The 26,950-nt window shown below is 43.4% G+C and overlaps 1 protein-coding gene across 2 annotated transcripts in view; it reads right to left on the minus strand.

Annotated features, from left to right (window-relative positions):
* Positions 1–611: 611 nt before the first annotated feature.
* The window catches only part of LOC137005428 (alpha-2-macroglobulin-like), a 41,060-nt gene continuing 14,721 nt past the window's right edge, over positions 612–26,950 (minus strand). Inside the window, exons 2-34 of one of the 2 annotated variants that reach the window (XM_067366322.1) lie at positions 24,022–24,202; positions 23,757–23,913; positions 22,944–22,996; positions 22,824–22,844; positions 22,471–22,636; positions 22,271–22,355; positions 9,360–9,471; positions 9,128–9,248; positions 8,904–9,013; positions 8,642–8,812; positions 8,321–8,551; positions 8,001–8,213; positions 7,764–7,913; positions 7,247–7,372; positions 6,986–7,079; positions 5,056–5,176; positions 4,623–4,848; positions 4,426–4,552; positions 4,227–4,348; positions 4,077–4,128; positions 3,913–3,996; positions 3,655–3,831; positions 3,448–3,523; positions 3,095–3,251; positions 2,754–2,828; positions 2,510–2,672; positions 2,216–2,409; positions 1,911–2,123; positions 1,676–1,797; positions 1,498–1,579; positions 1,213–1,296; positions 1,025–1,130; positions 612–927 (exon numbers count right to left, since the gene is read on the minus strand). In XM_067366322.1, coding sequence (XP_067222423.1) covers positions 887–927; positions 1,025–1,130; positions 1,213–1,296; positions 1,498–1,579; positions 1,676–1,797; positions 1,911–2,123; positions 2,216–2,409; positions 2,510–2,672; positions 2,754–2,828; positions 3,095–3,251; positions 3,448–3,523; positions 3,655–3,831; positions 3,913–3,996; positions 4,077–4,128; positions 4,227–4,348; positions 4,426–4,552; positions 4,623–4,848; positions 5,056–5,176; positions 6,986–7,079; positions 7,247–7,372; positions 7,764–7,913; positions 8,001–8,213; positions 8,321–8,551; positions 8,642–8,812; positions 8,904–9,013; positions 9,128–9,248; positions 9,360–9,471; positions 22,271–22,355; positions 22,471–22,636; positions 22,824–22,844; positions 22,944–22,996; positions 23,757–23,913; positions 24,022–24,202 — 4,213 coding nt within the window. In that variant the 3' untranslated portion in view covers positions 612–886. Of the gene's footprint in view, positions 928–1,024; positions 1,131–1,212; positions 1,297–1,497; positions 1,580–1,675; positions 1,798–1,910; positions 2,124–2,215; positions 2,410–2,509; positions 2,673–2,753; positions 2,829–3,094; positions 3,252–3,447; positions 3,524–3,654; positions 3,832–3,912; positions 3,997–4,076; positions 4,129–4,226; positions 4,349–4,425; positions 4,553–4,622; positions 4,849–5,055; positions 5,177–6,985; positions 7,080–7,246; positions 7,373–7,763; positions 7,914–8,000; positions 8,214–8,320; positions 8,552–8,641; positions 8,813–8,903; positions 9,014–9,127; positions 9,249–9,359; positions 9,472–22,270; positions 22,356–22,470; positions 22,637–22,823; positions 22,845–22,943; positions 22,997–23,322; positions 23,433–23,756; positions 23,914–24,021; positions 24,203–26,950 lie in introns of those variants that run through there. The other variant, XM_067366323.1, reaches the window with a different exon arrangement.

A 26,950-nucleotide genomic window follows, 5' to 3' on the forward strand; every position in this document is an offset into this window, starting at 1 on the left:
ACCCAAAAATGTATTTTTTGTCAAAATATGAGGTAAATACGTATTTATATATAAGTAAGGATTTAATGTAAAAAGCTAGTTTTTCTAATTAATTTGGTAATGTCTTCTGATTGGCATGCAGTTTTTCTTATATATGTATACACTGATCAGGCATAACATTTTGACCACCTTCCTAATATTGTGTTTGGTCCCCCTTTTGCTGCCAAAACAGCCCTGACCCATCGAGGGATGGACTACATTAGACCCCTGAAGGTGTGCTGTGGTATCTGGCACCAAGATGTTAGCAGCAGATCTTTAAGACATCTCACCTTACAACAAATGTGAAAGCAAAATGGCCAAACATAAGAAACTAACTTGTAAATCTACAGCCATATTATCTTTACAAACTTCTTTTTTAGTTCAGTCAGTCTTTTTTAATTTATAATTAGCATCAAAAATGGTTGCACAACTGCCCCTTAGGTGGTGATGTGCACTATAAATGTAAATTGCCATTAAACAAAAGAAGAAGAAAGAAGTATGCTTCTTCTTAGCATCCGTTTCATGGTGACTTTATATATCCTTTTTAACAGATTTCTGCAATAATTTCACTGACTTCTAGAGATTCCTGGTTGAAAAACTTTGCTCTACATGGATCTTAATGGCATTCCTGTAACTGCATCATCTCTTGGCAGCATTAGAATGTATTGAAAACGTATTCTCATTTCAGTAGCTGTGTCACAGATGCAACTACAAATCAAGAACAAAAACACAGTAAGCTCACCAAAGTGTTTTCAGTTTGTTTGGGTTTAATAAAACAGGCTAATCAGGAAACTCATTTGCCCAGGAAAAGATATAAACACTGAATAAAAACATATTTATCCAAGCTGCAGAACTGAAGCACGACACTTCATTCACAGTGAGATGAATACTCAGTCTCCACCAGATCACCTGAGGGAAATATTGATACCAAGAAATTAGCTTAATGCCAACTGATACTTTTGAATCACATAATAAAAACAATGAAAAATGGCACATAAAATCTTACTTGTTTGGTAGTAATCATACACTTTAATCACAGCTGGCTTGAGATTCTTCACTGGAAGAATCTGTTTTAATTGTAACTGGTGATTGACTGCAATATTTTTTGGAACCTGCAGGAGGATAAACAGTGAATAAATAAAAAATGTAAATGAATCACTGTATCTTATCATATGAATGTTGCTGTTCTCCCACCTCTTTCAAATACACGATGACATGATCATCTTTAGAATCGACCCGTTCCACAAGTGATTCACTTGAAGTGCTTTGAGGTTCAAGCTGTGGAAAAAGTTATTTATTTTAGAAATAAATGTATGATTTGTTACATCCCTAACAGGAGAGCTATTTTCTGTAAGCTATCATGCTGTTCATCAAGAAGTGAGCAGGACAATATCAGCCATAGCTGCACCATCTTACAGTAGATTCACAGCGACAGTACAGTAAATCTAATAATGAATCACTTCACATAGTCAAACGCACCATTGATGTATCAGCTGTGAATCCTGACAAGAGTTTAATATCCACAATGACCATGTTAGTTCTTGCCTGTGGACCATCATATCTGGAAAAAAATTTATATCAACCATCAGAGTCCATGATGACTGAACTAAAGCCATAACCAAAATCATGTCTTATAGCATAAAGTTATTGTTCTTACTTCACAGTGAAGTTTAACAATAGATACTGTCCAGAGGATTTCTTGCAATCTCCTTCAATCTTAGCTTCAATGCTCAATGTTTTAGCTTCAGCAGGAGTGGGAATGTTGTAGAACTGAGCCATCTGAGAGATTCAACACAAACAAAAATAAATTAATAAACCGTTTCAAAGCAGAATAACCATAAAATGCCAAGAGAGAAAGTGAGTGTGAGTAAATGAAGCTGAACACTACAGACCTGCACAGACACACAGGTCGAGCCCTTCACTTCAATGCTGTATTTGGCTGGAACGTTCTGCAGCTGCTTCTCCTGGTACAGTAACTTGTTGTCCTGATTGACCTCAAAGGGGTGAGAGTCTCCTGCTGACTGTACAGTCACTGTACTGGAGCCGTCAGAGCTGAACACTTTGGTGGCGTACAAAGACAGAGCCTGAAGAGCCACCACTGTGTCCTGGGAAATAAATGAGTTCAGTAATGTCACTTTTACTCATTCATACCAGCACATTCAACAATAATGTGTTTTATTAGAGTAGTTTGAGTAACCTGTGTGGAGGAGAATCCTCCATAGGCATTCTGCTGCTTCACAAGCCAGCTGACAATCCTGTTAGCATAGCCCAGATCAGCTGTAGTGACTGAATCTGCAGTGAGAACAGCTAGCAGCACATATGAGCTGATCTCCACTGCCAGAGAATCAGAGTCATCAGCAGATGCAGACTGAGACCAGTGGAGAAGAGACCCTTAATGACAAAAGACACAAGAGTAACTCAATGAGCATGACAAAAAACAATAGTACTGTCATAAATGATGACAGAAAGTCATCAGAAACAAACCTCTTACCGTCTGAAATAGCAACATCCTCCAGTTTCTTGAAAAGCTGCTGTCGAGTGTCTGTGTCTCTAGCCAGACTGAAAGTGTAGGTGAGCAGAGCAGTGGTGTAAATGTTTTTGACATCCTCAATGACGGACCTCAAGCATGACAAAGCTTTACTGACGACAGGATCCTGTGACAAAAACAGAGAAACAGACGATGTGAGTGTCATTTTTCTATGAGTTTATATTGTGTTTCCTGTAGATGAACTTACAGTGACTGGAGTTTCCAGTTCAAGCAATGATGCAGTAATGTAGGCAGTCATGGTCACATTATCATTCACTCCACCCTGGAATATATGAGAAATAAAGGATAAATAAAGCTCTCAAACTATTAAAGGGAAGTTCATCTAGACAAACTTTGAGGCTGCCTTAAAAAAAAGAATAAATGTTATTCAAAACAACAACAACAACAACAACAACAACATGTAAACATACAGGTTATATATTCCAGGTTTTCTATATAGTTACTAGACCATTTCTAGGTGGTTACTATGGTGTTCTAGATAGATAGAGTAATGGATAGAGAGATATAGATAGATAGAAGTTGACAGACCTTCATTCTGTTGTTGAACAGACTTCCCTGTTGGAGAAAACAGCCGTCTGAATCCCGTCTGTTTATTAACCATTCCTTTGCACTCTGAATAATTTGTGGATCAATAAATATGTATTTCTGTGCTCTGCCAAAAGACCTCAGGACAAAAGCAGTCAACCTGGTGGTGTGGAAGATATAATTAAAAAATGTCATCAGGTGTTTCAATGAATTCCAATCATCATCAATCACAAAACAAATAATTGAATTTAGAGACACATTTTTAAATGTTTTTGTACCATCCTCTCAGGTTTATTATTGTAGATTGTCTTGATTTTTTTTCTGATTAACAAAAGTAATAGTGAAAATATATTTACCATGTATTCCCATCACCAGAACCAAATGTGCTGTATGATCCATCAAAATGCTTGTAGTTCATTTGTCTCTGGTATCCTGTTTAGTGTGATAATGGTTAACTCAATGTGTCTGATGATTCAGCTTTACTGAATAACATTCAGGTGTGTTGAAAAATGTATAATTTGATAAACCATCTCAGTATTTTTTACATGATTTATGTCTCTCACCGCTCTTCAGGAAGCTGGTGGCTCTCTCTCGGATGGCTGAGGTGAGCTGCTCCGTGTTCTCCAGATACTGCAGAATGTAAATATTGGGAGAAAGAACAGCCATGTTTTGTTCTCCACAGCCGTACGGCATCTGTAATAATCCGTGAAGATTCCTTAGTGCCCGACCCAATATGTCTCCTATAAACCATACACAAGTTAAAATACATTTTATAATCCAAACCCAATCTCCTAATTTCTGCTTGTATTTGTAAAAGTTACCAATGACTGAAACAGTGGATCTGGCTGATCCCTCTATCACATCTTTAGGAAGAGTCAGAGCCACTTCCTCTGAGAGACTGTCACCTATGAACCAGAGAGACAGAAACACACATCAGTGATCAGCTGAGTAACACTATGATGCTAAATATAGTCTGTGGACAAACCTTTTGGACACAGTAACCAGCTGTGAGTCTTTGTCTTTTCAGTTCCTTCAGCCTGCAGCATAAAACAATCACATCAACTCATCATACTGATATAAGCAGCATTAGGATCATGGATAAATTATGTCTGAAATCTGTTTGACGTGCGCTGACCTGTACGAGCAGACTTCGTGTGACCGTGTCAATTCGTCCTCTCTCTGGGACGCTCACAATCTCATTGTCACACACAGTCTGGGACGCCTCTGCCTCTGCACTGACTGTAATATTCAAGACTCCTACAACACAAGACATGTACGTGAAGATACAACAGACACAAACACTGAGAAACAATGATTCAGACTGGAAAACTCACCAAGAACAGAAGGAGTGAGGATCCATTTAAAGGTTTTTCTTCCATTAGCACATAGACAGGATGAATACTGATCATCAGAGGAGGCTTTGAGAGTGTAGTCTGAGGAAGGAGCTGGAGTCACTTTAACCTGTCAATCAACCATACATGATTAGTGGCATATTTGATATGATTTGATAAAACTGAGTGTGAAATCTCACCATGATGCACTTGGACAGATAGTTGAAGACAGTGGCCTTCAGCTCAAAGATCTCCCCACGGATGATGGAGTAAGGCAGAGAGAGCTCCAGGAAGAAGGGCTGGAAAACTGTCAGCTGAGCAGGAGGAGCCAGACCCAGACCTTCAGAGGACAGACAGAAGGCCTCCGTCTGCCAAGTAGAGATGGTGTCAGGAACCATGACAGGAAACTGAACTGATCCAGAATCCCTGTGGAGGAATTACAACAATAGGCATATTTTAATTTTTCCTGTAATAAATAACAACATTCAGCACACAGATGATAAAAAACTGGTTTCAGACTCTGCAAGGCAAGCAAGGCATTTTCTGTCCTGTGGGTGTGAGGGGAGTTGAATTATTAAAGATAAGTAATTAGATAAATATGATGTTAAATCTATTGATTACGCTTCACATTACCCCACTTCAGCAAGTTCCCAGATCCACGTTTCTGGAAAGACAGTCCGAATCGTCACTGCTGGAGAGTCTCTGTCAGCTGAATTCGATACAGAATCCAAATCATCACAATCATATACCATCTCTGGAAAAAAGTGATATATTGTAGTTTTCAGTGATATGTATGTGAACAGCATGTCAAAATAATCAATTCTACATCTCGTCTGAAGTAAACAGCAAACAGAAGGCAGATCATCATTTAATAGATATTTTTTTATTTTCATATACAGATTTTGTGTTTTCAGAGTTTTCTAGTTTCCATTTATTTAGTTTTTATTTTAGTTTTAGTATTTTAAGGCTGCCAAAGTTAATGTGGTAATTTTATTTTACAAAATTATATAGTGTAGGAACCGTGGACAAACCAGACAAATGAATCATTCAGATGATTCTTCCAAAACATAATTCTAATTCAGAATCGGAATTCCAGCTCCAGCTGTCTACAGAAAAATCCTTGCTTAATTACTTTTATAACCCCATGCTTCCTGGCAAAAGTGACGAACTCAGCCATTTGTGACACCAAATGGTCACCTAGAAGATAAAGAGTCTTTGATCACCAGATCAAAGAAACAGAGAGACAACGCAGACCTTTTGTTTCCGAACTTCACAGAAAAAAAACAACAACAGAGAATGTTATACAACTAAAACTGCTTCAAAATTGTTCCAAACAATTTTAAATGGACTTAACATATTTTAACTGCAAACATTTTAAATCATTTCCACAAATACTACTTGTAACCAGTTATGCTTAGAACACCCACAATTCATGTAAATGTGATAACTCTTGAATGACTGACTGAAAGTATGCCTTATTTGGAATGGATTTGATTCTTTTCCTCTTTCCTAAATCCTGACTTGAATGAAATCTGTTTAAAATGTATCATATTCCATTTAATAGAAATTATGGTTAAAATGGCACTCTCTGCTAAAGCAGAGACAGGAAGTAACACCTATTTATGATTGGGGGCAGAGAAAAGCCCTTTTGAAACAGGACGATATCTGATTGGCCAAAACTCCTTTCAGAGGTGTGACAAACTAAGTTTAAATAGTCATATCGCAAGATAGAAGACAAGAGTAAATGAACGAACGAGCAAACTAGAAGAAATAACCAGTCAGCAAAGACCAGAGTAAGCAGAACAAGTACCAAGAACCACGGAGTAACAAGAAGAACAGACAAGCAGCTCATTCAAGCCATCCAACTTTCACTCACTTTTTTCTTTTACTTAATTTTCTTTTTTTTTGAAGTGCATATTTTTGCTAGGAATTCTGTTCATCATATCACTCTTTCTCTCTTAAAACTCTCTCTCTCTCATTTTCTTTCTTACTGCAACACGTAGGAATGTATGTGTGTGTGTGTGTGTGTGTGTTTGTGTTTGGTGTTAGATTAGTTTGTGTTAGAATAAACTCTTGTAGATTTTTTAAAAAAAGAAATTGTCTTGTATTATGTGCTTCTAAAATTTAATGTCTTAAACTGTCTATCTTAAAGTTACCATGCTCTAATCAGTGTTTTCACGATTGTTGGATATTTATATCCGCTACAAGAGCTTATTAGCCTACAGCTCGTGCAAGTGAACACTGGATGACTCAGTTGCTCGGTCGTAAACTAAACAACTCTTTATAATTCCCTATAAATTATTATTTTACTTCCTAGGGTGTGTTCCCTACAATAGTTAAGCTTTATATTGAGTTTGTTACCAATAATAACACTGATTCAAAGTTAACTAATAACCACAGAAAAAAACCTTTGTCTTTTTCCAAATATATCAGTACAACTGTGGAATTGTATGAGTTTCACAATTTCACAAATTGTACATGTTTTATTTTTTGAAATACGTTTCATTACAAGCACCTACATATTTAAACATTACAGCTTGGATTGTAATAACAGTACATGTACCTTCACCACGGTATCGGCGATACGTCAAGCCTCTGTATGACAGATACTGAGGGAGTCGCACAACCAAATTTGTTGCCATCTTCAATCCCAGTCTCTGTCAAGTGGCAATAATGAACCACAGTAAAAGTCATGAAAATTCAAATTACTTTTAATTGTCATTATAATCAAGAGAACTTTTTTATGCATTTACATGAGCATGTGCAGTATATACTCTGCCAATCATTATCTACTGCACTGCCACACATATAATCCACCTGTTACCTTTAAGGATTCATAGGTGTTGTCTGTCGGCACAGCTCGAGGGGGTCTCGCATGCAGACACTCCTGCTCATCTTCAACACTATAAGGATAATTTGACCCCGATTTCACTGGCAGCAGGTTGAAGATCTGTGACGGGACCACGTTCACACTCTAAAAAATGCTGGCCTGTTTCAACCCATATTTGGGTCAAGTTTTTACATTTTAAACCTAAACGGTTGGGTTTGTCCATATTTGGCCCAAACATGGTATTAAACAACCCAGCATTTTTTAGAGTGTATTAGTATGATTTCTAAAAATTCAACACTAAATAATTCATGTATTTTTCAACAAAACTTTAATTCCATTATAGTGAGAAAGAATGAAGATTATTGTTAAATCTCCTGAGATCAGGATGTCAGTTTAAACACTGTTGGATCATAGCAGTAATAACGAAAGTCTGTTATCACTTGATTCACACTGTAGATTCCCACTATGAAGACACATTTAATCAATACTAAATCTTAAAGCATCTACACACCTTGTCAGTATCCAGACGTTCTCCTGACTTCAGGATCAGGACGCTCTGATCTACAGCACTGAGGCCGCACAGTGAACCAGGCTGAGCTGAGAGATGGAGAGTGTTTTTCTCACCAGGAACTGCTTTAGCAGGAGAAAACTGCAGAGACACCTGTGACATACAGTCAATAGGGTTTATTTTAGATTTGAGTCAGTAATACAGTTTAAAAAGGCTCATTTCTAAAGCTACAATACATACCTTGTTTTTGAAACACTTTTCAATGTTGACATTTTTGCTACTAGCAACAACATTTTCACTGGGCAGAACACAGTACACCAGAATGTGCACTACTGGAGCCAGATCTGCACTAATAGACAGTTTGAATGACATTGTGCCTCTTGCTACTCCATTAGAAGATTTCACTTCAACCTTCTCATATCCATGATGAACGATCACTCCTCTGGACAAGACCTGAAACAGACAGATGACACTCTGATAACAAACTGACTAGTGCTGCCAATGAACACTGTTAAACAAAAACATGTCTGTAATAATGTACATACTGCACATGTTCTCACCATATAGACAATGTCAGTTTTGAAGTCTTCAATTGTCTCTCCAACAAAATAATACTTGATGGTGGCTGTAAACTCAGAGTCACACTTTAATGGTTGCTCAGTATTCTCTATAATCAGTTCACTTAGTGTTGGATTGTATGGAGCGGCAGGCTGGAGGAGCTCAACTGTTTTTTCATCCGCAGAAATGTAAGGTGTGTTGTAGCCATAACGGACCCCAGGATAGACACTTGCCTGACAATGAACAAAGAATCAAAAATAACTCATGCAACTGAACTCTTCTTACTTAGAAAAAGTAAACTAATGGAACACAAACTCTCTTACAATCAGATAAATATCACTTTTAGGATGACTGGATGTATTAAAAGAGAAGCTGGCCAGTCCATCGCTGTCCGTAGTGAGATTTAGGAGCAGTTTTGGGGACCAAGTCTGACCCTCGATAAGATAAACCTCTTTGTTTTGAATCGGTGCGCCTTTGAAATTTGAGAGTTTGATCTGTTGAAAATATGATTTTAAAGAAATAAAATTAAGGAATAATTCTGTACATCAATTGTGTTAAACAGAGACAAACTGATTTTAGACTCACTTTTCCTTCTATAACTGATCCATGTTCATATGTTTTGGGCATGTCAGTAAATGTGACATTACCAATTTCATAAGTGAGAAATACAGATTCAGATTTTGTCATGGTGATCTCTGTAAATAGTAAAAACACCAAAATAAATAATTATTCAAATAAAAGTAAAACATCAAAAATGAGAAATTCTAGAAATGTATGTAACGTGGATCAGATCAGATCCAACAGCTCACCTGTTCCTTCTTCTGTAACCATTGCCTCAACATGAAGAGAATTCTGAAGCCTGTCCTCTAGTGTGGCGTTCAGAAAGACTGATGCATTTAAGGTATGGACGGCACAGCCTGTCTTTTTTATCTAATTATAATGAATGAACACAAACATAGCATATTAACTAAAGAGTGGTTTAACTGATAAATGGAGGAAAGATAATGTGCCATTACTTGTACTGTGTTTCAATTTACACACCTCAATGGTTTCCTCTAAACACACTGGATTGGTGTGATGGCTTTTGGTATTAAAGTATTTACGACACACTTTCACCCATGATTTACCAGGTACAGGCTGTCCATAAGTGTATCTGTGAAAAAGATACAAGCCAATAATCTACAGTTCAGGGTTGAGTTCAGCAACTAATATATTACACTGTAAAATCCAATAGTGATTTTAACTAACTCTTTTTAGTTAACTTTAATTAATATGTCTTAAATTAATTTTATAACTCTAGTAATCTGTACTATTCACATACTATGCATTTTGTACTCAGAAAACCCACATTAAGATAAGATTAATTGATTGGTTTGAGTAACATTTAAAAAAAAAAAAAGACAACTGGAGCGGCAGGTTCAGTCCAGAAATCAATGAGCCAGTGGTCCTCTCCTGGTGAATGTCCAGGCTTGGCAGTGGCCATTTTATTCAGTAGCTCTCGCGCGGCAGCGACCATTATCCATGGTGGCTTGAGCTTCGCAGCGGCCACTTCATGGCAAGCCGAGAATGGCTGCCACTGCGTCTAATGCCTCGTTTCCACTGAGCGGTACGGTACGATACGCATTTTTTTCCGTTTCCATTGTCAAAAGTTGTGAATGGTACCCTAATTCCGAACCATACCGTACCACTTTTTTGGGACCCTTTCGTTGGGGTACCAAGCACAACAGTTACCGTACCAAAAGGGTGGAACTACACTCTTCAGAACGTTGATTGGTTGACAGAGAATCGTCACTTGCGCGTGCTACAAGGGGAATGACAACACAAGAGGCGCCACACACAAATGTGGTTCAGACAACGTGTGCATTAATTATCTTCACTTCATGTAGGCTATATAACAAAACAAAATATAAAACACAACCCTGCCTCTTTTCGTTTTTATTTAAAAAACATGAAACCTATTAATGTGTGGTTCAGGCAATATGTGCATATGTACTCTGATTATCTTCACTGTATGTAGCCTATAATAAAATTAAATAAGACAAAACAACCTTCTCTTTTTGTGAAACGTCAGTTTTAATTATCAATAATAACCATTATAAATAAAATATGAGAAGCTATAGGCTACAATAAGAAATAAAGACAAGCAAACAATTCAGTCAAACGTACAGCGCACTACAACGGTAAAGTTAAATAAATATATAAAGTTATAAAACTTCATTTTCCCCTCGGCCAAAACGATTTGCCCGGGAACAAATTATAAATTCATGAGACCAAAGATTGCCAGTTCCCTTTCGTGGGAACTATCGACGCTACGTCGGATGACGTGATGGGAACCCTCTGTATTTTGTGTTCGTGAAGCACCTCTGTATCCAACCAATGAAAAGACGTGACGTCAGAGGCGGGTGACGTCACGGATCAGGAAGCTATAAAGCACACCTGAACACAAAGCACGCCAGCTTCTGTTGTCTTCAGCAAGCGCTCTCTGTATCTCGTTTGTCTTATTTATTGTTTGTCTGTCTGATATATTCACACAGTGATCTCTTCGTCCGAGGACAAGAGTTTCAAAGCACAATAAGAAAGACATATAAAGAAATATTATGGCGGAAAAGCAGCAGTTCAAGAAGTGTGTTCCTCCCTGCCCACGCTTCATTGTGGAAGGGGATACACACGACATGTGTGCCTGGGGGTTGAGCACGCACAGGCGGCTCTCGAGGGAGCTGTCTGTGTGCACTGTGAGCGGCTCACCCTCAGAGTGCTGCGATCGCGTCGAGCACTCTTCGAGGAGGGCGCCGAGGCGAGTGTTCCCCGCGGGTCCGGTCCCGCTGTTGCCGAGGCACAGCGCAGGCTGCGCTCGTGGGGTTCACAGATGGTAGCTATTAGAGGTAGTGACCAGGGCTGTTGAAAAGTTGAATATAGAATGGCCTGCGGAGAAAGCCGAGTCCAGAGTGAAAAGTAAACTGGACGAACGCTTTCTTCCCCCTCGGTCACTGCCTCAGCGCCGGGGTCTCCCGTTCTTTCCCGACCTCCATGCCGAGGTGTCGAGGTCGTGGAAGAGACCCGTGCAGTATCGGCTGTACAGCCCGCAGACGTCGCTGTACAGCAATATTGTTGGCCTAAAAAATCATGGCTATGGGGCAATGCCTCGGGTAGAGGAGACGCTTACGAGCCATCTCTCGCCCGAGACCGCGTCGTCCCTTAAGACTCCGGCGCTGCCCACCAAGCCTCTGAAAACTACATCCAGCTTGGTGGGCAAGGCTTACTCGGCAGCAGGTCAGGCGGCGGCATGCCTTCATACAATGTCTATCCTCCAGGCATATCAAGCCGACCTGCTGGGGGAAATTGATCAGAGCGGGGAAGCGTCCTTTGAGGCAATCCATGAGTTGTGTAAAGCCACAGATTTAGCTCTCCGGGCCACCAAGGAAACGGCCAAATTCATCGGCCGTTCTATGGCAGCCCTGGTGGCCACGGAGAGGCACGGTTGAATCTGTCGGACATCAAGGAACGTGATAAGAACACGCTCATGGACGCGCCGCTGTCTCCTGATGGCCTGTTCGGCGATGCAGTGTCAACAGTCGTCGACAGGTTTCAGGAGTCACGTAAACAGACGGCGACGTTTTCTAAAGTTATTCCCCGCCGCGCTCATCCCCCCGAGGCTGCTGGGCGGGAGCAGCCTCGGCCGACAGCCAGCTCCTCAGCAACATCCGCGCACAGAGCGCAGCAAAAAGCCAGTGTCGCCTCCCGTACTCCCCCACGTAGTGCCTGGGGACCGGGACAGGCGGCACAGGCGAAGCCTTCCGGAGGTAGGGTGGATCTGAGGACCGTCATTATCTCCCGGAAGGCTTCAAAGAAGAAGTCCTGACACTAGTGTCACAGGATTTCTTGAGGGCAGCCCCCTCCGGGAGGATTCGGATATCGGGTCCTCCTCGGTGCCCTCAGGGGACCGTTCTGCCAACCCTGCCACCAAGTGTGAGTCAGGGCGCAGCGGTCTCCACCGATCCTCCGAGGGGGGTCGGTCAGCACGTGATTCGCCTGTCTGCCGGTGCGCCGCGTCAGATGGACGAGCCAAGTGCTCAAAAAACACCAGAGACCAGTCTCGAGAGACTGGTTCCCTTAGTAGAATATTTGGAAGAGTGGAAAAATCTCCCGAATGTTTCGAAGTGGGTGCTGCTCATGATAGAACAGGGCTACAGAATTCAGTTCGGTTCACGACCGCCCAGGTTCAACGGGGTGCTTCCCACGGTGGTAACCCCAGAGCAGTCTCTGGTGATGGAGCAAGAAGTAACGACGCTTTTGCAAAAAGGGGCTATAAAAAAGGGTTTCCCCTCCCAGCAAAATGTCGGGCTTTTACAGCCGCTACTTCATTGTTCCGAAGAAGGATGGAGGGTTGCGTCCGATCATAGATTTACGTGTGCTAAATCGATCTGTAAAGAAGCTGAAGTTCAAAATGCTTACACTCAGACAGATCATCCCTCAGATCAGGTCCGAGGACTGGTTTGTAGCGATAGATCTGAAAGACGCATACTTTCATGTATCCATCCATCCTTCACACAGGAAGTTCCTCAGGTTTGCTTTCGGGGGCGAAGCTTACCAATACAGGGTTCTTCCGTTCGGCCTATCCCTCTCACCCCGCACGTTCACGAAGTGCGTGGATGCAGCGCTGGCTCCGCTGAGACTCCAGGGCATCCGTGTGCTGAACTATATCGACGATTGGTTGATATTAGCTCAAACAGAACAATTGGCAGTTCAACATCGAGATGTTGTTCTGTCGCACATGAAGAGGCTTGGGCTGAGGCTCAACGCCAAAAAGAGTGTGTTGGTCCCGAGTCAGGTTGCAAACTACTTAGGTGTAATCTGGGATTCCACCACGATGCAGGCGCAGTTGTCCCCTGCTCATGTGAATTCCATTCTCGGGGCCGTGAAAGGGGTGAAGTTAGGCCAGTCACTCACTGGGCCCTATTTTAACGATAAATAGCATAATTTATCGTTAAAATAGCATAATGAACAACGCGCAACGCGCCACTGACTTTAGACTAGGTTTTTTCTGGTCAGTGGCGCAATTGTTTAATGGAACAGCAAAATAGCACCAGGGATTGTTTGCGCCTGAACACGCCTCCTTTTTTGCGCTGAACCGCCCAGGGAGCGCAAGTTCATTCACTAGTTTAGCGACGTGCTTCTGTGGAGGGAAAAGCGCGCTTTGCGCGGGTGCAAAATAGGAATGACACATGCGTCGGTGTACAAAGTCAATTGCGCTGGGTGCAAGGGGCCCACTGTAAAACTGTAAAACAGAGACTGGTGGGTCTGATGGCAGCTGCGTCCAACGTTATTACTTTTGGCCTTCTGCACATGAGACCCCTACAGTGGTGGCTCAGGACCAAGGGGTTTTCACCAAAGGGAAACCCTTTTCCCCCTCCGCTAGATCCATCTGTGAACCCCACGAGCGCAGCCTGCGCTGTGCCTCGGCAATCCTTTGTGTTCAGTCACGCGGTGATGCCTTCGTGCTCTGGTCATGTGGAAGAAGCCTTGGTTCGTAACCCAGGGACCCGTGCTGGGGACTTCTGGTGGTCGTGTAATGCTTACGACAGATGCTTCCCTCACGGGCTAGGGAGCAGTCATGAGTGGCCGCTCAGCTCAGGGTCTGTGGGAGGACCATCAGCGCTCCTGGCACATAAATCGGCTGGAGATGATGGCGGTGTTCCTTGCACTAAAACACTTCCTCCCCGACCTGAGAGACCATCATGTGTTGGTCCGCACGGACAACACTACGGTGGTCTCGTATATCAACCATCAGGGGGGTTTGCGGTCTCGCCCATTATCAAAGTTGGCCAGCCGCATCCTCGCTGAGAGCAGCTTACATCCCCGGGCGGTTGAGTGTGGGAGCGGATGCCCTGTCGAGGCAGGGCGCGAGACCGGGGGAATGGAAACTCCACACCGAGGTGGTGGAGTTGATATGGAAAACTTTCGGTCGAGCTCAAGTCGATCTCTTTGCCACAGAGGAGTCAGCTCAGTGCCCTCTGTGGTACTCACTTCAGCACCCAGCACCTCTATGGCTGGATGCCATGCTGCAGACGTGGCCGAGGCTACGTCTGTATGCATTCCCCCCAGTCTCAATGCTCCCGGGAGTTCTGGAAAAGGTTCGCCAGGAGGAGGTCGACCTAATATTGGTGGCCCCTTACTGGCCGACCAGAATATGGTTTTCAGACATAATGTCTCTACTGCACGGCTCTCCCTTGAGAGAGGGTCCCAGGGTGCTACAAGATAGTAGTTGGGATAGTCTACAAGAGACGGCGTAGTTGGGATTGCGTTCCCATCACGTCATCCGACGTAGCGTCGATAGATCCCACGAAAGGGAACGTCTCGGGTTACGAGTGTAACCCTTGTTCCCTGAGTAAGGGAACGAGACGCTACGTCACGTGGCCGTATCTCCCGCATACCTGGTGCGCTTGCTTCAGACAACCTACAGAAGCTGGCGTGCTTTGTGCTCAGGTGTGCTTTATAGCTTCCTGATCCGTGACGTCACCCGCCTCTGACGTCACGTCTTTTCATTGTTTGGATACAGAGGTGCTTCACGAACACAAAATACAGAGGGTTCCCATCACGTCATCCGACGTAGCGTCTCGTTCCCTTACTCAGGGAACAAGGGTTACACTCGTAACCCAAGACGTTTTACACTAGATGAATGATATCTTGTTTTTAACCATTACAGAGACATCAGAGCCAGCGGCGAATGTCAGAAGTAGTGATGGGCAGATCGAAGCTTCATGAAACACTGAAACAGTTCAACAGTTCATCAAATGTGCCGTAATGATTCGAGGCTTTGAAACAATCTGACACCCGTCTCCACGGTGACCCCTAGTGGTCAGAGCAGTGCAAATGCAACAAGCCAAACATGCATTAAAAATACACTTTAAATAAAACTTTTGCAATACATTTGTTAAAGTAAAATCAATTAAATGGAATTAACTAATCATCTAATAAGATTAAATATAGAGTGTCTGTATAATTTGTGTTCTTTTATCAATTTTAAAGGCTTGTTTCTCTGTTCCATGGCTCAAGCTAAATAGGCCAATAAGAGATTAATAACTACCATTATTAATTTTAATTATTCTAATGTACAATTAAAACATGTACAACTGTATAAAACTGATTGGAGATCAGGTAAAACCATAGGGTAAAGCCCTAGACATAACCGCTCCGAACCGTACCGAACCGTACCGCTCAGTGGAAACGCGGCATTAGGCGGCTTGGGTTTCGCGGCGGCCATTTTCTTTGGTGGCTTGGACTTTGGGACAGGCAGGACAACGTGGGATGACCCACTGGAGGGATACGTGGAGGAAACTGGCGGTAGGGGAACTGACCAGGCCGGCAGGACCTCTCCAGCAGGTGACCGTCCTGTCTAAGGGACCATAGACGGTCCACCGCTGAGCTGGTTGGTAGGTTGGTGAACAGCAGGAGAGATCGGTACCAGGAAAATTCCCATCTTGCTGCAGAAGTCCTCACTGATAGGTCTGTTCTTCTGTTACAGGTGTGGTTGCAGCAAAGAGGATTCAGAATCAGACTTCTGTAGAGATGGGTTCCCTTTCGATACTTCATTCGTACTGCGTATGGGGAAAGGTCTCCTTTTTCTCCATTACTGAAGCCTTTTTCAATAACGCAGTGTAACTGCATCGTCATTGGTACACATAGACAAGTTGTTGAACCAATGATGGCGCGGCATAGCCGCACGGCCTATGACGACAAAGCCCGCAAATATTCCCGCCGAAATGGGCGGGGTAGCTATATAAGCAGACGCGTCGCCATAGGATTTCAGTTCTCTCTCCTTCAGCGATGACTTCATATCACTCTTCGCTGATCGCCGGCTGAAGCCTTCGCCGCCTGGAAGAAGCTCGCCTGGGAGAAGTTCTCGCCGCCGTCGAAGAGGCTCCCGCAGCGGGCTGAGCTGAGACCGCCGAATGAAGACAGCGCCGGCGCCCTCGCAGACTGCCGCTTCGAGCGCCGCTCTCGAGCCGCCCGCTTCCCGCTGCCTCTCAGCACGTCTCCTGCCGCCATTCGGCGCCGTTCAAAGAGCTTTTCCCGCGGCTTAACGTCGCTTTCTAAAAGAGCTTTCCCAGCGGCTCTCGCTGCTCTAAAAGAGCTACAATCGCAGTTTTCACGGCGGCGGCGTTGCCTCAATGCCACGCCACAACTGTGGCACATGCAGAGCCTCGCTCCGCGGATCTTCGCTCTCTAGCAGCTGTTCACCATGCCGCCTTCAGCATCTGAGAGAATTCAGCTTATTCCCTGCCGACTTCCGTCAGGTGAGTACAGAGCTTATTTTTCTACTTTCTCGCTGGCGTTTGCTTCAAATGCCGTCTCCGAACGCGTTATTTGCCGGGTCCTCCCCCGCAAACCACGCTCGTTGAGGATGCGAGCTCTCGCTCTCTCAGCTGAATTTGACATGATGCTCTCCCCTGACTTAGGCGAGACTCATGATACATTTTCTATCTGAGTGAGTTTATTTCTCATTATCTCATTAGCCGGTCCCTCCCCCGCGAGCCGCATTAATTCAGATATATGACATGTCTTTCTTCCCTAGCTTGGGTGAGAAACATGTTATATGCTTAATTTAATGGAGCATCTTTCTGCTGTTTGCACTGAGTCTTCTCTATGCGTTGTTCGCCGGTTCTGCCCGCGAGCCGCGTTTATTGAGAAATATCACTCTCCCCCCTCTTGGGTGACACCCATGTTATAAACATTCAGTTTATATAGCAGATTTTTGCAGAAGTTAACAATCTCTCAGCTGAATTTGACATGATGCTCTTGACTTAGGCGAGACTCATGATACATTTTCTATTTGTGTGAGTGTATTTTTCCTTATCTCAATGCACGTCGCTCGCCGGTTCCGCCCCGCAAGCTGCGTCGATTGAGAAATATAACGTGACCTTCTCCCCCGACTCGGGCGAGAAACATGTTTTTATACTCTATTAATAGAGCTGATTCTGCTGTTTGCGCTGAGTTTTTCTATGCGTTGCTTGCCGGTTCTGCCCCGCAAGCCGCATCGATTGAGAAATATAACGTGACGTTCTCCCCCGACTCGGGCGAGAAACATGTTTTTATACTGTATTAATGGAGCTGATTCTGCTGTTTGCGCTGAGTCTCTCTATGCGTTGCTTGCCGGTTCCGCCCCGCAAGCCGCATTCATTGAGAAATATAACATGTCGCTCTCCCCCTGTCTCGGGTAGGAAATATGTTATATATATGTATATATACAATTGATACAGCGTATTTCTGCCGAGTTTGCTGAATTTCTCAGCGCGTTGCTTGCCGGTTTTGCCCTGCAAGCGTCCTTTGAGAAATATAACGACACTCTCACCTGTCTTAGGTGAGACCCATGTTATTTATATTCAGCATATCAGTTGATGTAGCATATTTATTCCAGTCTCTCTGCTTGTTGTTTGCCGGCCCTGCCCCTGCAAGCCACGTTCATGAGGATGTATGCGCTCACTGAAAGCGAGCTCAATGCTCACTTGTGCTTGGTGGAACTAACATGCTCATTATGCTGGACCTCTGTTCATGTGACTTGCTGGCTCTGCCCTGCAAGCCATGTTCATTGAGGTAGAGCGTTCTCACTTCCGACACCGCTCTGTGGAATATATCTTGATGCTCTCCCCTGACTCAGGTGGGACACATGTATATTTTCCAAGAAGCATATATCTGTTTACTGAGTTTCTCAGCGTGTCGTTTGCCGGTTTCAACCCGCAAGCCACGTTCATGAGGATGCATGAGCATTTCTAAAAACTAGCCGGTGTGCAGGCCCCCCTTCCAGCGGCCCGCCAACCGGCACCATTCAACCCCTTGTCACGCGGGCCTGGCAGGCCATCCCCGGAGTATCAAGTGGGTTCTGGGGATAATATCTCAAGGCTACTAGCTCCAGTTTGCTCGCAGACCCCTGCATTTTTGCGGGGTGCTTCCCACTTCAGTAAACACGGACGACGCTCACGTCCTCCGAGCCGAAGTGATGTCTCTGTTCGAGAAGGGGGCTATAGAAATGGTCTCCCCTCAGAGAGCGATTTACAGCCATTACTTCCTCATTCCCTAGAGTGATGGCGGTCTTAGATCCATCTTAGACCTCAGACTCCTGAACCTTTCCCTCATGAGATGGAAGTTCAAGATGTTAACACTGAAGCAGATCCTCGCGCAGGTTTGCCCCGGGGACTGGTTCTGCTTGCTGGACCTGAAAAATGCATACTTTCACATCCAGATAGCCCCCCATGTCAGGTGATTCTTGAGATTCGCATTCGAAGGCGTGGCTTGCCAATATATAGTCCTTCCATTCGGGCTGTCCCTAGCTCCTCGCACTTTTACCAAGTGCATGAACGTGGCGCTTTCCCCACTGAGACAGTTGGGAATCCGGGTTCTCAATTTTCTCAACGACTGGCTCATCCTAGCCCAGTCACGAGCTGAGCTGGAGCATCACAGATCCGTGCTACTCAGCCACATGGAGTGTCTGGGTCTCAGGGTCAACTTTTGCCAAGAGCTCACTGCTCCCCAGCTAACGTATAATGTTCCTGAGTGCAGTCTTTGACTCAGCCCGTATGACGGCTGTAGTATCGCCAGAGCACGCTCTGGCCATTCAGCAGCTCGCGGCATTGGTCAGGAACAGAGCCTATCTCCCTCTGAAGTACTTCCAGAGGATGCTAGGCCTGATGGCTTCCGCCTTCCCGGTTCTGCAGCTCGGCCTTCTTCGGATGCGGCCTTTGCAATACTGGTTGAAGTTCCGGGTCCCTCCTCACGCCTGGCGGCACGGCCGCCTGCGTCTCAGGGTCAGTCAGGCCTGTTAGACAGCTCTGAAACCCTGGATGAACCCTGTATGGTTCAGTCAAGGTGTACCCCTATAGGCGGTGTCCAGAAGAACGGTGCTCTCAACAGATGCACCCAACACAGGTTGGGGTGCTCTTTGCAAGGGCAGACCGGCCTTCGGCTCGTGGTCTCATGAAGAAGCCATCTGCACATCAACTGCCTCGATGTTGGCAGTGATTCAAGCCCTTCGCGCCTTTTAGACACACGTGACGGGACGCAACGTCTTAAGTCCAGTCGGACAGCATGACAATGGTGTCATACATAAATCACCAGGGTGGTCTTTCGTCTAGCCGCTTATGCACTCTGGTGAAGCGTCTTCTGGAATGGGCATTACCAAGGTTTCAGTCGCTCAGTGACTCACACAACCGGGAGAACAAACTTGGGAACAGATATGCTATCCCGGAGCAATGTCCCCTCAGACGAGTGGATGCTCCACCCCCAGACGGTTCTCACGATCTGGGAGTTCTTCGGGAAGGCAGAGGTAGACCTCTTCGCCTCAGAAGACAACTCTCACTGCCCAATTTATTTCTCGAAGGAGGACATTGTGCTGGCTCACGTCTGGCCCAGCACCCTCCTTTATGCTTTTCCCCCGATTGCTCTGATCTTGCAGATCATCAGATGAATCAGGGAAGACAAGCACAGAGTCCTCCTGGTGGCCCTGCTCTAGAGGAGCCAAGTTTGGTCCTCAGAGCTGTTCAGGCTTTCCACGAAAGCCCCGTGGCCGATCCCCCTGAGACGGGACCTCCTCTCTCAGGCGAACAGGACGATTTGGCATCCCCAGCCAGAACTCTGGGCTCTGCACCTCTGGTCCCTCGACGGGAGCCTGCTAACCTCCCCAGGGACGTGCTGAATACCATTTCTCAGGCGAGAGCTCCGTCCACGACACGCCTCCACGCCTCCACGCCCAGAAATGGTCGGTCTTTGTTGACTGGTGTTCTACACGCAACATAGACCCAGTGGAGTGTGACGTATCTCCGATACTGTCTTTTCTCCAGGAGTGTTTGAGTCTGGGTCGCACACCTTCAACGCTCAAAGTTTACGTAGCAGCCATTGCAGCGTTTCACGCTTCTATTGCTGGCCAGTCAGTGGGACGAAACAACCTCCTGGTGCGTTTCTTGAGAGGTTCTAGGTGATTAAATCCTCCTCGTCCTCTCACTGTTCCCACCTGGGACCTCTCTTTGGTCCTCAGAGCTCTTAAAGGGCCTCCCTTTGAGCCACTGCATTCAGCTGACCTCAGGCCCCTGACGCTCAAAACCGCTCTGCTACTTGCACTAGCATCGGTTAAGCCAGTTGGTGACTTGCAGGCCCTCTCCGTGAGCCCTGCATGCCTTGAGTTCGGGCCAAACGACTCCAAAGTCGTTTTGAAACCTAGGCATGGCTACGTCCCTAAGGTGCTCTTGACTCCATTCAGAGCACGGGTCATTTCCCTCTCAGTGCTTCCTCCCTCGTCGGACAAGCGAGAGCTGGAATTGCTCTGCCCCGTCAGGGCATTAAGGACCTACGTTGAGCGATCACAGCCTTTCCGGCAATCCGATCAGCTCTTTATCTGCTTTGGTGGCCGCACCAAATGGTCTTCAGTCTCAAAGCAACGTCTTGCTTGTCGGATAGTCGATGCTATTACTCTTTGTTACTCCTCTATGGGCCTCAACTGCCCCATAGGAGTTAGAGGCTTCCTCTTGGGCCTGGTCTAGTGGAGTTTTGATTAAAGACATCTGTGAGGCAGCCGGCTGGTCCTCGCCATCCACTTTTGTCAGATTTTATCATTTGGATGTCCCGACCTTACAAGCTCGGTCATCTCGGTATGATGACCAGCGGCCTCTATTGAGCTCCGCTTCATGCCACTCTGGGAGTTAACTCCCCTTTTGGTAGTGTAACAAGGGTTCGACGCTCCAGCCTTCTCACTTGTCCTCGCGGTGTCCAAGACAAGTCCAGTCGTTCCCTGCCGTGGCGCGGTTGAATTCGTTCCCCATACGCAGTACGAGTGAAGTATTGAAAGGGAACGTACTCCGTTACTAACGTAACCTCGGTTCCCTGAGATACGGAACGAGTACTGCGTTACATGCCGTGCCACGAGGCTGCGGCTTCAGTGTTGTCTCTTCAGTCGAATGACCTGAAATCCTATGGCGACGCGCCTGCTTATATAGCTACCCCGCCCATTTCGGCGGGAATATTCGCGGGCTTTGTCGCCATAGGCCGTGCGGCTATGCCGCTCCGTCATTGGTTCAACAACTTGTCTATGTGTGAACCAATGACGATGCAGTTACACTGCGTTATTGAAAAAGGCTTCAGTAACGGGGAAAAAGGAGACCTTTCCCCATACGCAGTACTCGTTCCGTATCTCAGGGAACCGAGGTTACGTTAGTAACCGAGTACGTTTATTGAACAAGAGAACGGAACAACCAAACCAATAAGCAAACATAAGAACAGACAAGGAGTGCAGGGAAGTGAGTCCATTATAAAGGGAGTGCAGATGATGAAGTTCAGGTGCAGAGAATCCGTGGCGATGGGGAGATGAGGAAGTGAGTGCAGGTATGGAACAGGGAGGAACATTAGTGATGGAGTCCGGAACAGAAGGGAACTGTGACATACATGATATGTGTGTGTGTGTATGAACGAACATTACATTTCATTTCAAATAATATTTTTTTTTTACAATGTTATTGGTAACATTTCTGTCAAAAACGCCTGAAACATGAAACTTAATCAGGCTGATATAATCCCTCTATATTTGTGACAATATCTTCTGACCATGCTTGAGTCACAGACAGACTTCAGAATTCAAAACACAACAATGGTAACAATTCAATTTTATTTAAAATAAATTATCAAGTACTCTCTTCTTTTTTAGTTACTAAAACTCTTGTGTAAATGAACTATACTAACTAAGCTTTTGTCAGAACAACATCCTATTTCACTTTACTTGGTTTTAAAGGCAATCGGTTTGCATGCTTTTTTAAAGAAGTCTTTTACAGTGTAGGATGGGAGTTACAGTATGTAACTGACTCTGTCAGTTAAAAAAAAAAATCAATTAACAATTAAATTAAAGTAACTTAATTGTGCCAAGAATGAAAGAACACACTGCTCTCTTAATGCAGGAAATAAAATAAAACACTCACTTTCCGCAAACCTCAATTATCAGTTCCTCTTCTACAACACAGACTTTATTTGGGCTTTTTATTGTAACTTCAAACTTAGGCAAAACTAGAAGTAAGAAGGCAGAAATTAGTTATTAGTAGTCAAATAAGATATTAATATACAAACATATTATTGAAATTCTTCCCATGCAACACTGCAATTGTTTCTTTTTATGACTTACCATATTTTTTCACCTCAAAATCATGTGAGATCATCCTGTCACTAATAAAAGCCTTCAGTTTGTACATGCCTTGACAGGCTTCTGGGTTTAATTCATAAGAACGCTGCAAAATCCATCTTGTTGAAGTAACATTTGTCCATTGACCAATCCGGTTACCTTGACTGTCCTGTTTAAAACCAAAGACACAGTTCAGATATTTAGTTACAGTCAGCTACACATAACCTGACTATCAATGAAGAAATGTTTAATTAGCCTTATGAAATTACAATAATTGCAAACATAACCGAATTTCTATAGTGTTAATAAGATTTAAAAGATTTGTTGTGACTGTACAGAAGGTTTTGTGTTCTTACCTCAAGAATTACTGAACTATACTGTAAAAGAGCAAATAGTAATTAAAGATTAAAAGCCAAATATGTATTTATTAAATGTGTATTCAAAATATTCAAATTTTCAAGGTAAACACATCAGACCTGCTGATCAAGAGGTTTGAAGTTTGTATCCATGGTAACAACTCTGAAGTTCACTGTGAAATTAAAAAAAAAAACTCCACTTTTGACATCTTCAGCTCTTATGTAACAGGAAACTGCTTACGGTCAGTATTTCACTCCTGTAAATGTGTGAACATGTCTTTTGGGCCAAATTCAACTGTTGCAGTAGCCTGTTTTAGCTGTCATTTTACAAAAAGATTCTGTCCAGTTTGCACCAGCTGACCAATTAGAATCAAGAAGGCCAATCCCAGAAAATGATTATCATGTAACGATCTATAGCAGGAGTATCAAACTCTGAGAAGGCCACAGAGATCAGTCCCAACCCTGCTTCAACACACATACCTGTAGTTTTCAAACAAACCTGAAGGATTGATTAGCTGGATCAGGAACATTTAATTAAGGCTGAAGCTAAACTCTGCAGGGCTGTGGCTCTCCAGGAACTGAGTTAGACACCCCTGATCTGTAGTATCTCTAGATTTCATATAAAATAAAGTTGTAAAGATACTGATATCAAGAGATTTACTTTATCAGTTATTTGTAATCGCAATATGGCTCAAACACATCTTCTGCTCCTCTTTTCTGTTTACAAGTTTGTAAATTGAATAGTTTACTTCTGTACACTCTTTTACCATCTGCTGGTTTGAGCAAAATTTGTAATTTATTTTTGACCTATGGTGCTCAGCTCATTGCATGATCATAACAGGCTTTACTTAATGTATATTATCTACAACAGCTGTGATCAGGGTTTAGATGTCAGTGACACCAGCATTATTTACTGAAACATTCACAGCTCACCTGTCTGTCCTGGAAGATAGATGGGTTTATCAGTCTGGATAAAGGTCAGAGGATGGTAAGGCTTGAACATGACTTTTCTCTCTTCAGTCATCTTGAAAGTCTCTCCCTGAAGTTCGACCTTCATTTTCTGCACTGATTCTGCTTCGACCAGAGGAGCCTGATGAGAAATAATATGTTTTCACAACCTGCCATCACAAAAACTAGATGCATTATGACATTATAAAATGTAATTTTATATATTCATAATAATTTGCTAATGGCAGACCTTGAAGTGAAAGCAGCGATGAAACTCTTCCTCAGATTTCTCCTGCAGCAGTAAAGTGCTCTGGTCACCATGAACCAGATGAATGTTCATGACAAGGCTTTCATTGGGATTGAGAAGACTTGCACAGAGTTTGGCCTCAGATCCCGACTCAATCACTGCTGGAAACGTCACCACGAAAGATCTGTCCAGAGACAAACATACAATATTGCCAGAGTAGTTAGATAAAACAAGAAATATTAAAAAAAGTTAAACTGGGAGTGAAAACCATTCATTACCGTTAATTTGCTATTGATCAATTATAGACCTTGAGAAGTGAGAATACAAGATTAATGAATCTTTTCATGTTCATCCAGAACAATATTGCCTTTAAAAATACACTCATTAATTATGAATTATCTTTTACATGCCTTAATTTGCCTTTTAAATATGATATACTAATAATTTATCACACTTCCCAGTCAACATGTGAGATTATGCGAGGATCACAGTGACATCACAGCATTCTCATATCTCATACTTTAATAGTCACAGTGTAATTAATATGAGTTCACTGAGAATTCAACATATTGAGCAGGTTGAGAAAAGACGATTCAAATATCAGTCACCGGGGGACATTCCTGTTTCTCAAACATGGAAAAATTTGGATACTGTAGAATTTGTTAGCAAACCGTTTGTGCTGTACAGTGGTGTTCTGTTCTATGTGTGGAAAGTTAATATTATCTGAAATGTTGAATTGTCAATACAACTTAAAAATTTGAGAGAACATCACATAAGCTGATTTAATATTACACAATAATGCCGTTTTTCTCTAAATATCAGCATGATTACAAATGTGATACTGATTTTATTCAGCGTGCAGTTTAATGAACAAGAACTTTTTATCAGAGGTGGGAAGTCCAGGGGTCAGAGAGTAAAAGTCCTGCCATATTTTTATTCCACCCACTAAAGCATTAATGAGATAAGTAAGTGTTTAATTGAGTCATGATTGACCATTATTGAAGACACCTGATGATAACAAGCAGAATCACCAAAGGAGAAAATCAAATTTTAAGTTAACACACCAGCAGCACAAGTAAATAAACCTTGCTTAGACAAATCCAAATGAAACCTTGCGGCTCGTGACGACACATTAATGTACTAAGCCACGAAATGATCGGTTTGTGAGAGAAACCGAACAGTATTTATATAATTTTTTACCTCTAATACACCACTATGGCCAACTCTGTCAGGACTCCTTTAGTGATGTCTGATCGCGCTCTGACAACGGCAGTGATGTCTCGCGCATATACTTCAATGATGTCAAACATCACTGCCGTTGTCAGAGCGCAATCAGACATCACTAACCTATGCTGAACGGAGTTGGACATAGTGGTGTATTAGAGGTAAAAAATTATATACTGTTCGGTTTCTCTCACAAACCGATCGTTTCGTGTCTTAGGACATTAAAGGGATAGTTCACCCAAAAATGAAAATTTGATGTTTATCTGCTTACCCCCAGTGCATCCAAGATGTAGGTGACACTTTTTCAGTCGAACGCAAATTATGATTTTTAACTGCAACCGCTGCCCTCTGTCAGTCGAATAATAGCAGTAGATGGGAACTTCAACTATAACAGTAAATAAAACTTGCTTAGACAAATCAAAATTAAAACCTGCGGCTCGTGACGACACAATGTCCTAAGACACGAAACGATCGGTTTGTGCGAGAAACCGAACATTATTTATATAATTTTTACCTCTAATACACCACTATGTCCAACTTCGTTCAGCTTCCTGTTAGTGAGGTCAAAAAACGCGTTGTGTTGACGGAAGTGATGTCTCGCCCATATACCTCAATGAGCGCGAGACATTACTTCCGTTGTCAGAGCGCGATCAGACCTCACTAGCCGGAAGCTGAACGAAGTTGGACATAGTGGTGTATTAGAGGTAAAAAATTGTATAAATACTGTTCGGTTTCTCGCACAAACCAATCGTTTTGTGTCTTAGGACATCAATGTGCCGTCACGAGCCACAGGGTTTAATTTGGATTTGTCTATGGAAGTTTTTTCGACTCTTATTGTTCAAGTTCCCAATCACTGCTATTATTTGACTGACAGACGGCAGCGGTTGGAGTTAAAAATCATAATTTGCGTTCGACTGAAGAAAAAAAGTCCTCTACATCTTGGATGCACTGGGGGTAAGCAGATAAACATCAAATTTTCATTTTTGGGTGAACTATCCCTTTAATGTGTCGTCACGAGCCGCAAAGTTTCATTTGGATTTGTCTAAGCAAGGTTTATTCACTCTTATAGATGAAGTTCCCATCAACCGCCATTATTTGACTGACAGAGGGCAGCGGTTGCAGTTAAAAATCATCATTTGTGATCGACTGAAGAAAAAATGTCACCTACATCTTGGATGCACTGGGGGTAAGCAGATAAACATCAAATTTTCATTTTTGGGTGAACTATCCCTTTAAACAAAGTCCCAGCTTTCAAACTGTGTAGTTATTAAAGAAATTCAAACAATAAAATCCGTTTTGTGGCTCTTTAAAGGAACACTCCACTTTTTTTGAAAATAGGCTAATTTTCCAACTCCCCTAGAGTTAAACAGTTGAGTTTTACCGTTTTCGAATCCATTCAGCCGATCTCCGGTTCTGGCGGTACCACTTTTAGCATAGCACCAGCGGAAAATGAAAAGTTGCGATTTTCTAGGCTGATATGGCTAGGAACTATACTCTCATTCCGGCGTAATAATCAAGGAACTTTGCTGCCGTATCATGGCTACAAGCAGTGCAATGATATTACGCAGCGTCTCTCACAACCGTCTCCATGGTTGCAAGGCACGTTCCCTGTGCAAGCAGGGGCTCACGGGCGCTGCGTAATGTCATTGCACTGCTGTAGCCATGTGTAACGGGGTATGCAGCCCGTCTTGTAGGGGGAATTCGTTAG

The sequence above is a fragment of the Chanodichthys erythropterus genome, chromosome 17 (genome assembly GCF_024489055.1).
Source record: "Chanodichthys erythropterus isolate Z2021 chromosome 17, ASM2448905v1, whole genome shotgun sequence".
In the NCBI taxonomy this organism is placed as follows: domain Eukaryota; kingdom Metazoa; phylum Chordata; class Actinopteri; order Cypriniformes; family Xenocyprididae; genus Chanodichthys; species Chanodichthys erythropterus.